Source organism: Diplotaxodon limnothrissa, linkage group LG23 (genome assembly GCF_057381915.1).
Source record: "Diplotaxodon limnothrissa isolate DT_005_m linkage group LG23, D_limnothrissa_male_GT1.1, whole genome shotgun sequence".
NCBI classification, from domain to species: Eukaryota; Metazoa; Chordata; class Actinopteri; order Cichliformes; family Cichlidae; genus Diplotaxodon; species Diplotaxodon limnothrissa.
Window position 1 is genome coordinate 39871114 of NC_140617.1, and position 13337 is coordinate 39884450.

At 41.1% G+C, this 13337-nt stretch overlaps 2 protein-coding genes across 4 annotated transcripts in view; both read right to left on the reverse strand.

Annotated features, from left to right (window-relative positions):
• Positions 1 to 3655: 3655 nt before the first annotated feature.
• On the reverse strand, positions 3656 to 4698 carry LOC146608655 (nuclear receptor subfamily 0 group B member 1-like). Its single transcript, XM_085347943.1, has 2 exons — positions 4155 to 4698; positions 3656 to 3888 (listed from the first exon to the last, which is right to left on the reverse strand). Exons 1-2 carry the CDS (start codon positions 4696 to 4698, stop codon positions 3656 to 3658), a joined length of 777 nt encoding a protein of 258 aa, XP_085204069.1.
• A 6051-nt stretch (positions 4699 to 10749) lies between these two features.
• The window catches only part of LOC146608656 (peripheral plasma membrane protein CASK), a 50313-nt gene continuing 47725 nt past the window's right edge, over positions 10750 to 13337 (reverse strand). For all 3 annotated transcript variants that reach the window (XM_085348913.1, XM_085348912.1, XM_085348911.1), the window contains one exon: positions 10750 to 12502. In XM_085348913.1, coding sequence (XP_085205039.1) covers positions 12326 to 12502 — 177 coding nt within the window. In that variant the 3' untranslated portion in view covers positions 10750 to 12325. The remainder of the gene's footprint in view (positions 12503 to 13337) is intronic.

Consider the following 13337-nt stretch of genomic DNA (forward strand, 5'->3'; position numbering starts at 1 on the left):
TTTGTTCCTCTGCTACACATCACAGCCTCGCCTCTCTAACGTGCTTGCTCAACCTTAGCTGTGCCTCTGATGTACTCCTTTTGAGGGCGCACTGTAGTTCATCACTGAAAACGTTGGTGTGCCTAAGAAGAAGGACCTCTGTTGGAATCTAGATAATCAGCAGTTTGGACACATTCAGTGCGTCCATGTATCAGGCGAGCTTAGTCGGTGTTAGACTCGGTAGCTGAGAGGAGAAAAGGCTGTTGATGCAAATGCTTGGAACAATGTGGTGCTGATACTCAGGGCCAGGCTTAAAATGTCTATTGCTGCCTTGAAAGGATGTATCTGAAGGAAAGAAAAGACCCGGGAGAACACGCTCAGAAGCGCGTGCTCAGCATACGCTCATTGTCGTGGGAGCTGAAATGTGAAGTTGGTAGCTTGTAGACTTTGATACCTGACTCTTAATAATGCAGAGCCGGCAGCCTTGAAGATTGAAAAGCTTCTAGTCATGAACTCCCTGAAATGTCGAACGATCACTGTGGTCAAAATAAGGGGGAGTAGTTCAAGAGGCTCTTTAGTTTCATAAAGTGCAGATATACAGATCTGTTTTTCTAAGGACTGTCTGCATCTTGTGTAACTCAAACTGTATTCATTTAACCGCAAGAGCCTGGCTCTTACTTTTTTTGGAGTTGCCAATACCTGGACAAGGTCAAGCCAATATTTTGACATCTTGCTCTCTAACCAAAAAAAAGAAAAAGTTTTTAAAAGCCCCTTTCTGAAGTTTATCTCAAAACAGAATTTTCAGCTAGGGGTTGAATGATATATCACTATCAGCTAATATCAGGCTTACTGATCAGCGGATTACCAATCCCGTGGCCAATATTTATCTGCCCTTGGAGATTTGACAGTGTCGTGATGAAGAGCTTTGGTTTATAGGCCACAAAAATAGGAATAAATGCCAACAAAAATAAGCTTTAGAAAAATGTGCAAGTATCGGCATCGGCTATCAGTCAAGTTATCGTCCTAAACATCAAAGGTTTTTTTTCTTTGATCCCTGGATATGGTGACGAGTGGCTCTGACTGTGAGATGAATCCACAATGAAAATAACTGCTAGCTACAGCCCCAAAAATAGCCCATTAGGAAACTTCTATGCATCGTAGCCAGCTTAAGCTATCACATCAAGTTGGATCGATAACCTTCCCCCCCCTCCAGTTTTACAATGTGACACGGTAGCCGGCTGGTTCAGTACAGATCGTCGTGTCATAATCACACCCAGTCCTGGGATTTGAAATAACACAGAACTCATCTTCCAGCTGAGGCAAAAATGGGAATTAAGTGCGCACCGGGGGAGATGATTCAACAGGAAATGTTAATTCACATTATGAACACAGAGTGTGCAGTGCCTCAGGAGGGAGAATCTGCAGCATCATTATGTGCGCTTTAATTCCAGCTGGGTTTTTTCTCAGGTAGCAGCATCCCGTGACACCTGGGAGCAGGAGGGAGACGAGAAGCCGCTCGGCGCCGGTTCCTATTAATAAAAACGAGGCATCAAGCGGCTTCTCGCTGAGCGGAGACGTGTTTACCAAAGCTGTCGGAGGAGAGAGATGGAGCCCAAACCACCGGTGTGTTACTTTCTAAGCTGACAGCTGTTTTAATTGACACCCGTACCTTTTGTTGATGATGGGCCGCGTATGTGTGAATTCGGATATGATAAAAGGAGTTCATGAGTTTGGGAAAAACTCTGTAATTCTAATTATAGATACACTTTGGTTTACGTAGACAATCTTTAAATAGTGAAATATTTATGTCAGAAAGTCATGGGTGATTATTAGTGCTGTTCAATACTGTAAATGATGCTATAGGTCTGATACCAAGTAAATATAGGGCCAGTATTACTGATGCCGATACGAATACTACTAACTTATAAATGCAGCTTGTAGGGACGATCACGATTTATGACATGAATCGTCATCAATTGCAAACTCCAAACACATTTTAATAACTACTAAATCACTGTCATTTTTACTTTCCACAATAAAATGCACATTTCAGCTTTTATTTTGAAACTGGATGTGTTTTGGAGACCTGGAATATAAAAGCACTTCTGTTGTTTAAATGTGCTACAGGGCATTAAAAAAAATGGTGTGATGGTCGTGTATCTTTTAGAAAAAATTTTTTTTCATTTAGTATAGTAGCATATTCAGTAGGGCCGTTCGATATAACGATATATATGTTTCATTTTACGCTATCGTTTGTTTCGTGGTGTCGCAAAATAAACTGTTTACGGCAATATTTTTTTCATCGTTTTGATGGTCACTGTAGTGGCTATATTAATTTCTTAAAGTTCTCTCTTTCTCTTATATGTAATATAACCACAGACGGACAAGCGCCTGTTTTTATGTGTTGGGTTGTGGTTAGCAACAACGACGACGGTAACACCATCGCGCGTCCGCTTGTTTATGTTCCACATAAAACTTTCACAATAAAGCTCAAGATCCTGTTGAGACTTTTCAAAATAAACTGAATCACGTGAAAGAGCAGATTGTTTACGGATGAGAACTAAAAAAAGAGCCGCCAGGTGTTAAAAAATAAACTTTAGACTCAAACGTTAGAACAGGCGTGTAATAAATACTCACAAAGAAAATGGCGGCCTTAACAACTTATGTCTAAAAATGTATAGTTTCATGCATCAGTTAAAACACTCGACTCCAGCTACATGACGCGCAGCTGGAAACACTTCCCGCAAGTCGAGCTGCCCGAGATTCATAGAATTTACAGAAAATGTTACATTTTTGTGATTTATATCGTTATCGGACAATAGATGTCTTATATCGGGATATGAGATTTTGGTCATATCGCACAGCCCTAATATTCAGTATTTTTTTTTTTCATTCCAAGAAAATAACTTAACACAATTCAGTGGGCTACATGCCAGACTTGGAGGATAGAAACATTGATCCTATCCTTTTGCTGTAACTTTGTGTCTGAAGCAGTGAGTGAAGCAGCTATATGTTCTAAAAACAGTTATGTGATTAGGCTGCCTCTTTCAGTTACTCTAAAAAGATACTGACAGATCTGCATGAAGATTTTGCCGAAATGAAATTAAAATAGGAACATTTGGGAGCCATCATGTTGGTGTTCTCAAGGAACAGGAAGCAATTCAGAAAACCACCTTGAGGTGGAGTGAACTGTCAGCTGTGGCAGAGCAGTGTTTGTCTGCTGTCGTTAGTTGTTTCTCTCTCTCGTTGGATCTGATTTTCATGAATGCTTTAATATCACTGATTTCAAGCCGCAGATGATTTTTAGGGTCTGACCTGGATGTTTTTGATGTGTATGTCAAGCTGAAGGTGGAGGGAAAAGCTTGACTGCAGTATGTTCTTACTGAGGGTGTCTGCTGTCTCATTGTGGAGTCTCTTTAGAACCATTAGGGGATTTGTTTGCTCCTGTCTGAATAATACTGCCTCCTAATGTAGCAAGCAAAAACAACGAGGAGATCCTAGAAGGTAATCACTGTCATTTATTAAGGTCACTGTATGTGCTGTTGTCCTCAGTGTCCACACACAAACATAAAAATCATGATGTGCAGCAGAGCAGTGCATTAGACGTTCTGACGGTGAAAGTGTAGCAGTCTATAACATGGTTGCATGAAATGCGTCTGTTATTCAGTCCCACTGTTTACCTCTCACAAAACATAGCAAGCACGTGTTCGTCGATGCTGCTAGTCCCAGTCAGCGGTCTCAGGAACAGTCCCGCCACCGCGTCCGGGTCCACGGCGCGCAGGGTGCTCAGGACCACGCGAAGCTTGCCGGACCGGCTCGCGTTCCCCCGGTTCCCCACGTGCTCATAAAGCGCGCGCTCAGCCTCCCTCTGAAGCGCGTGGATGTACTCCTGACACTCCAGCCCAGGCACTTTAACAAGGCGGACACAGACAGGGAGACATGTTGGGCTGTTTAAATAATCACTGTTCACCCACCCTGAACCCACAGCTGTATAAATGCGTTGGTGTGTGTGTGTGTGTGTGTGTGTGTGTGTGTGTGTGTGTGTGTGTGTGTGTGTGTGTGTGTTGTAGTAAGAGGAAGATTTAGGTCTAGTTCAACCCTGTATATTTATCAGAGCAGGGTTATGACACAAAGCCGTGTGGGTCACTCGTGCCTGAGTGCGGGTGTAATCTTACCCGGGGTGAACAGTATCGCTCCTTTCAGAAACGCGTGTTCTTTGACGGTGATAGTGAGTCCTCGGCACTTCACCAGAAACATCTGGATACTCTGCACATCACAGAGAGGCACCCCAGGGTGTTGAGCGGCGCCGGCAGTGCGCTCTCGTCGGCCCGCGTCGTGCGTCAGAATCTCGTGTAACAGACTGGGCTTCTGCGTCTCCACGGTGTCGAAGTCCACGGAGTCCTGCACCAAGCCCAGGAGCAGCAGGGGCGCCCAGCTGTTGCGCACGAGTCGGAGCTGGTCATCGGCTGGCAAACCCCGAAAACACGGCACGTTTTTCACGAACCTGAAAGTTTTGAGAAGCACCTCGCAGGCTGCTCTGATCACGGACTGTGGAGCCCGAATGGCCACCAGCTTCCTCATGGACGCGCAGGAGCAACACCGGTGCGCAGCGGTCGTGTCCTCGCGCGCCTGCGGGCACAGAGCGTCTCTGTTGAGGATGCTATAGAGGATGCTGCCCTGCCCCGTGTCCTGCGTGACTTTACACTCACAACACGACATGTCGCCCCACGCTGATTATGAGCTCTTCATGGCGAGTATCATCTTTTTTATAGACTTGGAGCACAACACCCCCCCCCCCCCAAAAAAACTATACCAAAAACATACTTCCGGTTAGCAGTTTTCAAATTAAAATGACGACAAAATGATAGCAGACAAATGAATAGCTACATCAACAGTAACGCTTACTTTAAAGAAAGAAAATAAACATTGGAATGGGGGAAATGGTTTCTCCTTATGCTTTTTGATTTTATAGGCTTCAGTCCCGAGTCTGTAATAATCTGCACATTATAATCTGCTAATAAATTGGACAGAATGGTGGGGTTTTTCAGGCATCATTTATGAGTCATTGCTAAAATAATGAGTGCAATTTAAAAATGATGATGTTCTATTGTCAGGCCAAGTGGTTTATAATCTTCCTGATGCTGGAAACAACAGCCAGCTGATTGGAGCAAAGACCTGTTGCCTACAGAGATGTTGCACAGTGCCCTCTGGTGGTAAAATGATGTAAAACACTCATGATATGGTTGAAGAGTGTTTCTCCAGTCACTGCTTTAAGTTTTCATTCATCAGCATATCAACAAGTGTATCAGCAAATGGCTAATGTTGTTTGGGCTCTAACCAATTCAAAAACGTTCTCAGATCTTGGGGGGAATAAAGACACGATGCAGAAAGATGGTTTATTCATAAAGAAATCAGGGATAAAATACATTAAGTTTTACTTTGCAGCATTTTCTTGGATGCTTTAGCTGAGTTTCCAAGTGACAGCTGAGGTTTTCATAATAATGTGAAATGATTCACACGTATGAACACTAAATAAGATAATTGAGCACAATTTTCTATTAGTGTTAATCAAAATAGACTCAGTTCAATAGTTTTATGCTGTAACAGGGGTTAGAATAGTTTTGTGTAAATCACCACATTCAGTTTAGTCTGACTGTGAAGATGTGTCATTTCCACATGTCATAAATGGCACTGATATGCAGTGGAGTTTATTTAATACAAGCAGAGTCTATTTATCTGAGGTTTAGGTTAAACCCTGGACCCTGGGGAAAAGAGTATGTACAGATAAACATGGTGTGAAGGTGACAGTCGACCCTTGGAGGAGGAAAATTAGAAAGGAGACAAGTGGTTAGTGACTGTTTTATGGTATGGATGGTTTGTTCTATCATGCACTGTACATTGTTGTTGTGTGGTCACTGCAGGATAAATATGTGTAAATATGATTTGTCATGAAATCAGACTGAAGAAAAACATTGCTTTGACAAACAGCAGGCCTCCCCAGAAAAAAAGGCTCAGGTACAAAAAGCATCGTCTGTCAGTGAAAACACGAAAGACGACATCACTTCTACACTTTTACTGTCACTGACACGAGAACGGACTTTGAAAACACGAGTTAAAACTAACTGCAGTTTTCCTTTTTGCTGCGTGTAGAAGATGCATGCAACTTTTAAAATGTTCAACAAATATAATAAAGCAACTTGGTAAACTTGGACACTCACGTGCCATTTTTATAATTTTAGTATTAGGAAAGCAGAAAAATGAAGCTTTTATTTTGAAAGCAAGTCCAAGTTTCAGCCTCACTGTGGCTGCATGTAGCTGGCTTGATGGAAGACTGAGTTGAAGCCCATTTGTAGGAGTGAAATGGGTTCACATAAAACACTAAGCAGGGGCCTCTGGCAGCAATTGATCTGAAGCTCACATGTGCTTATTTGTAACGGTCCAAACACGACGCTGTGTGTTGTGCATTCAGTGTTTTAAGGTTAACGTATTCTGCTCACTCTCTGAGGCTTAATTTGTTTTTGAATGAGTGTACCATGCTGCATATTAAGCTCCGTTTGTCTATGCAAAGACCTGCAGATGGCCTTAGAGGACAGAATACAGCAAAACCAAAACATGTAAATAACCACCTCGTACCACAGGGTGTACTCAATGTCTGCGCCGGGTCTGCTTTGTGGTTAGCTGTAAGATCTTGCTACAAATTCAGAAATACTACACACTTCTGATAAAGACAGGGAATTTGGCACATCTGAGCAAGTGACTGACTGAAATGAGTCAGAATCTGCGTCAGGCTCTTTGTGTTTGTCTTTCAGTTTGACTTGAGCTCTAAAATCAGTGATGATCTCTCGCTTGAAAGGTCCTGACATTTAGGACTTTGTGGTGGAATGTTCGGGAAAGTTTTCACCGCAGAAGGTGACAGAGTGCTGGCTGGCTTAATTCAGCTTGTTTACAATCTGCGGAGCAGACACGGAAGTGACGGACACGGCATAAGTGAAGGCTGTTTACTTAAACTTTTTTTTTTTTTAAAGTTGTTTTATTTTTTGCTTTTACTTTGAAGAAAAATCTGCAAACCTTTCAAGCAGTTTTTATGAGATGAGCCGGCGATTCTGTACATGCAGTTTTTATATTATTAGAGAATTAATGCAGAAAAGGCTTAGAGTAAGTGTCCTGAGGCCTCTCACAGTAGCTGTCAGGTTGCCTGGTTTGCTTCTTGAAGGACGCGTGAAGTTTTATTCATAGCGAGACTGAAACGCATAAAGCCAAACAGCTAGTTCTTTGAGTCTGACAGTCTGCAGCCCTGCAGGTAATAAAAGAAATTCTGTACTCAACTTAAGCCAAAACAGAATAAATATGATGTTTTTGGAGTTTGTTTTGATGGAAGTCGTGCGGCTAAATTATCTGTCCATCACTGCGTGAAGGATGCTGCCGTTTTCCGAAGCTGAGTCTAATCTGATCAGGTGTTTTTGGGCGGAGGCGTGCAGCCATTAGAGTTTGATTCCATTTCCTCAGCTGTGAGGGTTTGAAGCAGCAGGCTGATGGAGGCATAAAAGGAAAGCTGCCCTCAGTGTGTAATTACCTGACAAGGCCAGACATTTCTCCTTGTGCGAGAATCTGTTTCTATAGTAACAAAGTGTAGCAGCAAACATACGTCTGAATTCAAACCAAGAACACAGTGTTGATTATACAAAGGTCATTGAGGGATGTTAAGTGGGATGAATATTATGCAGAATTCTGAAGGTCGCTGACGCCTTTCATCAAACTTGTTTCTAATGATCCTTTTTCTGTTTCTCAGGGTTGTTTGTGAAGAATTTCATTCATCATCAGGGCCTTACACAACTTTTCAGCATCGCACTTTAACAAGTTCCAATGTCGACAAGCCTTGAGTCAGAGAGCACGCAGTTCTCCCTTTGTTTCACTTTTGTCTTCGTGTGAGAAGAGCCCCTGCAACATTAATGCTGCGCCTCTTTGTGAAACACCAGAACTGGTCGGTCTGTTCAGTTATTGTGTTACCAGCCAGAATTCGAGGTGCTGTAAACAGACGCTGTGGCGTTTCTTTTATTCAGAAGCAAATCATTGCATTGTGTTGCTCTGATGCTATCAGCCGAGAAACCGTACAAGGTGATTTAAAAAATTAGACATTTTGAAAAGTCTTTTGATTTCCTCTAATTATAAGAATTTGAAATACTTGATTTATTAGAGCAGTTGGAGCACCCTGATATTCATAATAATGTTAGTAACTGTAGTAATAATAATGGCAACAACAGCAAAAAAAACCAAAAAACATGTTTTTGAGCAAAATGAAAATGATTTGATGGGTTTTATCTGCAGCTCGTCTACGTCGTGCCGAGAAATGTGATACCTGCTTCTGCTTTGTAAAGGTGCCTGAAAATATCTTAAATCTAAACTAGTGCCAGGTGGCGGCTGCTAACCTCATCATAGCACAGGATTTCCTGCGTTGTCGGCTCAAATCAGCTATTTCGTAAGCAAGCAAAAAATGCCATTGCAGTAAACGTTCTCTGTGGAGGAGAAAGAGCAGAGGAGGCAAATTCCCCCAGTCCATTTAGCACAAGTTCTTCCATCTGTGTGTCTGTGACTTAGGGGGGGAGAAATTCATCATCAGCTCAGTGTCTCACAGTACTGATAAAGGTCAGCCTTAGACTGAAGGCAGACAGACAGGCACAGTGTCACTCTTGTCGCTCTTTGACTTGTAACTTTGGGCTTTTCAGAAATCTGCAAAGAAATGGTCAGTATTTTAACTTCTTTTTAAACTGGCTGGATAAACCTAAGGCTTAGAGAAAGACTATTTCTGTGGTTCAAAGTTGGACAAAGATGGAGCTGCAATTTCTTTAGTGTTTACTTGCAATTTTGGGGCGAACTGAGGCTATGATTGGTTTATTTTTCTGCAGCTTGTGGCGTTGCAGTGCTTTGACATGAGCTTTTGCTTCCTGTCCTGTTTTAACCACACTGTTGAAGCCTCCCTTGCTGCACAGTTCATATTTATGCACAATCTTCCATCTCGCGGTGGATTGAGGCTGTAGCCTGCAGGTAGACACTCAGCATGTCCTTCAGGACCAAAGCTCCGTCGCTGCTTTGATATTCATTATCCTGAACTCGATGTGAACTCAGGAATTTTTTTTTTTTAATCGCTGCGTGTGTGTGAAACTGAAATATTCTGATGGAGCAGCTGTTCAAAGAAGTTGAGCGCACAGTACTTTGAGAGGTTGTTTCTCAGTAGCACTGATAGATTAGAACATGTCATTTGTTCATATAAGAAACACAATGGTAACACTGTAAGCCGCAATATGCTTAAGCTAACCACAACATGACATTTCTAGATCAGACATGATTTGAAACTAGAGCAGAGAACATTTTTATCTGATCTGCTGAAGCAGCTGAATCGGATGAAATGAGGTTTTAATGACCTCGCATGTTCAGTATCTGTTACATCTGTCACCTCTGAGGCCGTGCGGTCTGCTGTTATTGACCAGGCGTTTTTCTCCCCTTGAAAACTGAGCTGTTAATCAATACAGACGTGGAAAGATTCATTTTTAATAACTCTTTGGTTAATGTTATGCCCACAAGGAAAATATTATAAAGTGTAGATTTGTGTCTTTTAAAGCCTGAATATATTAATATGTCACTGAATGCATAAAAAATTACAATGTAACTTGCTGCATTTCTTAGATTTAGTGTGCATGTTATTTATTGATCCCATTTTCACTACAGTTCACTAGAATTTTTAGTTTTATTTTTTACTAACTTAATTTTTTATTTAATTAAAAATTTTGCACTACTTTGTTTTACGGCCTTCAGTGTGGGAGTGTGGTTCTTTTAAGTGTAATGATGCTATTTTCACTTTGAGTCTTTATGCTGCTGCTGTAACCGTAAATAACTGTCAACATGTGAATATCTCACATGAATTCTGTAAGTTATGTCATATTGATTTATTATTTTTAAGTTAATTTTTTTTTCTTTCCCTTTCACCGTATTTATTTTTGTCCCTTGAATGTCACCCAACCGAAGAAATGTAACAGAGCGTCGGCTCATCTCAGCCTCAGTCGAGCTGTAAATTATATTTAATGATTTACTATTTCATATGTGTGAGCAGGATTAGTGTAAGTTAGATTTTATTTCTTTTGGATTTTCATACATTTGATAATTTCACGTTTACAGCTCGGAATTGTTGAATTTTGTTGCTCATGAATTTCAGTCTAACACTTCCAATCTGAAAGCTTATTAACAAACTTTATTTTATGGCACTTCAAATGCAAACCCACTCATTTGCATAAAGAAGTAGTGAATAAATGTTTAAAAAATTGATGAGATAAAGAATATATAAAATATGACTTGAAAATAATAAAATGTAAGAAGAAAGCATATTAATAGTTATTTATATTGTACAACAAATGTAAATACAGAAAAAGCAAATTTGAGCCTACATTTTATTTTGAATATTTTTTTATTGGATATTAATTTGAGTAATTTTTTAAAAGCACTTTGGTCTATTATATATTTATCCTCTAATTATTTGTTTTGCTCTCCTTTAAAAAAAGTTAAGTTAAAAATTTTGATTAAAAAAACAAAATCTAAGTACACCCACACAGCAACCTGCACCCACGCTCACTTTCACATCTGAAATAAGACGCAAGACGCTGCGGTTTACTTTAAACACGTAAAAGGAAATATATATTTTTTAAAAATGAAATAACAAAAAAGAACAACATTTCATACAGAAGAGCTGCTTTTCTCATTTGCAGAGGTAATTTACACAGGACTTGAAATGAAGACACTTTACTCAAAGTGGCACAACGGCAGCCAAACCACAGCTTGAAATATTGACTTTTTTTATTATTACTATTATATTATTATTGTTTTCCACTCCTCGAGCCTTCAACTGATGTGCCATACATGTGTGTGTTGTGCCACTTGTGGTAAAGCATGAGGTTATGTCACATACTGAGCTTCTTTTAAGGGTTAATATACACTGGCTCTTGGTAATTCACTCATGACGTACGCACCATTGAAACATTTACACACAAAATTTTAATCTTCTCTTCCCCCAGAAAAACAAGAATTCTCCTTTATTTTTTTAAATATTTTTGAAGACAACAGTTAACAGTTCCAAAAATGGTGGCTCTACGATTGGACCGATCCCACCTACGTGAAGCCCTGTCCTTCCACACAAACATTTCAACAAGCATGGCTCACTGAGTGTTAGGAGAGAAGAAATGGTTGTCGTGGCGCCGGTCTGCCTGGCAGAAAGCAGGGGTGTGCATAGGTGTTAGCCACTTCTTCCCCAAGGCTCTGATAAGGCAGTTTTTCCTTTTCTTTTTTTTTACCGTTGTTGTTTTTGCTTCCACTTCAGGAGCCGTGTTTAGTGGTGAATGTCAGTGCTTTTATTTCTTTATTTTTTTTCATAGCTGGTAATGTCTCAAAAACGAACTTCCAGGTCCACCGATTCGCATTTTGTGTACAAGGGAGCAGAGTAAAGACAGCCAGAGAAGAGTAGGCGAGACGTCGTGAAAACCGAGATGAGAGAATGCAGCACGCGTTTTCTTCATTGTCCATTTTGTGCAAACTGAGATGTAAACAAAGACCATCGAAGGCTGGGGAAGGAAGCATAGGACGTCAGGCTACAGCAACACGGGGAGAGACGACATAGAGGGGTGCAAGTGTGCTCGTTCAACAAACTGAAAGGCACAGAGGGCCGGTGAAATAAATAAGAGCTGAGGGAGAAAGAAAATGCCAAGTTTCCCGTGCTTTTCGTGTCACTCTAACTTGGACGTGGAGCTGAGGGAGTCGGTTGTCGCCACTATAGCAGCTTCTAATGTGCTTCAGAGTTCGGCCTGCTTGTCACAGGAGCCGAGGAGATTAGAGGGGAGAACGGAGTACCACAAGGAGTGCATTAAAAGGTCAACACGCACACAGGCAACCCCATAAGACTGCTTTATGGTCATGCTTGCTATTGTCTTTCCAATATTACCATCCATCATCAATTACAAAAGAAAAAGTACAAAATATCTACTACACTGCCCCACCACTCCCCACCATTCAACTATATTAGGACAGAACCATATTCACTTAGTTTTTTAGTCATTTATATATATATATATGTATATATTTACACAACAATATGCCTTTCAGGCTGTTGAGAAAAGGGGCGAGGAGGAGGATGAAGAAGTCTCGGTAATGAGACATCAGTCATTAGTTTCTTCGTTTCTCTCTTCTTCAATAACAGTTTATCTACAGAAATGCGATTCTGATGAGAGATGTGATTCAGAGTTTAGATTCCACGTTGAATCGGAGATGGATCGTCGAGGGCAATGAGCGAGTTGCCGTTGAGTGTATGTCAGTAGACCCAGGAGACGGGAACCCACTGAGGAGTGGTGGACACCAGGTCCACGGCCTCCTCCAGTAGGCGGATGGTGTCGTCGATCTCGTTGTTGATGATGGTCTGGTCAAAGTAGTGAGCGTAGGTTTGCTGCAGCATCTCAGACTCCTTCTGTAGCCGCTGAAGAGATTCGTCCTGGTGGAGTGAGGGGGGGAGAGAGAGTGACATCAGTGCCCGGCTTTGGCTGAAGTACAGAGGTGATGTGCTTCGAAAACGCTGAACTCTGCACGTGTTCTTAAACTGACCGTCAAGGTTTTAGATAATGTTGCACCCACATTTTCTGCTTCAATTATTTAATGATGTGTTAATATTACACAAAGCAGGTAAGATAAGAGTCCCAGGATGTGGCTTTTGTAATAGTTTGAACTGGAAAAAGGAAGAACTGAGTCTGAATATATGACCCAATCATCTAATTAAAAGATGGCTCTTAAATAACTGCAGTATTTCTAGGAGTTAAATTGAACTAATTAGTTGTCTTTTAAATAAGTCTTATATATTAGGAAATGATGGAGTTAATATCTATAAGAATAAAGATGTAGCCTCATTTGTAATGGAGCTCAGCTCAGTGTTAGGGCTCAGGCCCTTGCCCTGTTCACTATAACTATATAACTATTTACCCCAGTAACAGTTCTGAATATGAGGAAGGGAAAATGGAAGAGAGAGGTGGAAGCCTGATGAAATAACAAGGCGTGAAGTTGCATCACAAATGAAAAGGCACCCAAACAAAGGGATTATTGGAGGGATTAGAGGAATTAGAAGGAATCAAAAGGTAGAGTAGTGAACGAAGCTAGACTGCTGCTATTTAAACAAACACAGAGGGGCACGGATGCTTTTCTACAGTCTCCAAACAACAAGTGAACTCGCACCATTTAATTTGTACTTACAGGCAGTTTCCTGCACCACTTTGGGACCTTGAGTGCACGTGAAAATAGGCATGCCAAAGGAAACACAAACATGCTTAAAGCAAACT

Bases quoted from the DNA above. Each gene is read 5' to 3' on its own strand.
- LOC146608655 (XM_085347943.1), bottom strand. From the start codon at position 4,698: ATGTCGTGTTGTGAGTGTAAAGTCACGCAGGACACGGGGCAGGGCAGC. The intron at 3,889-4,154 runs GTAAGATTACAC...GCCTTGTTAAAG, and splicing joins AGCGATACTGTTCACCCCGG to TGCCTGGGCTGGAGTGTCAG.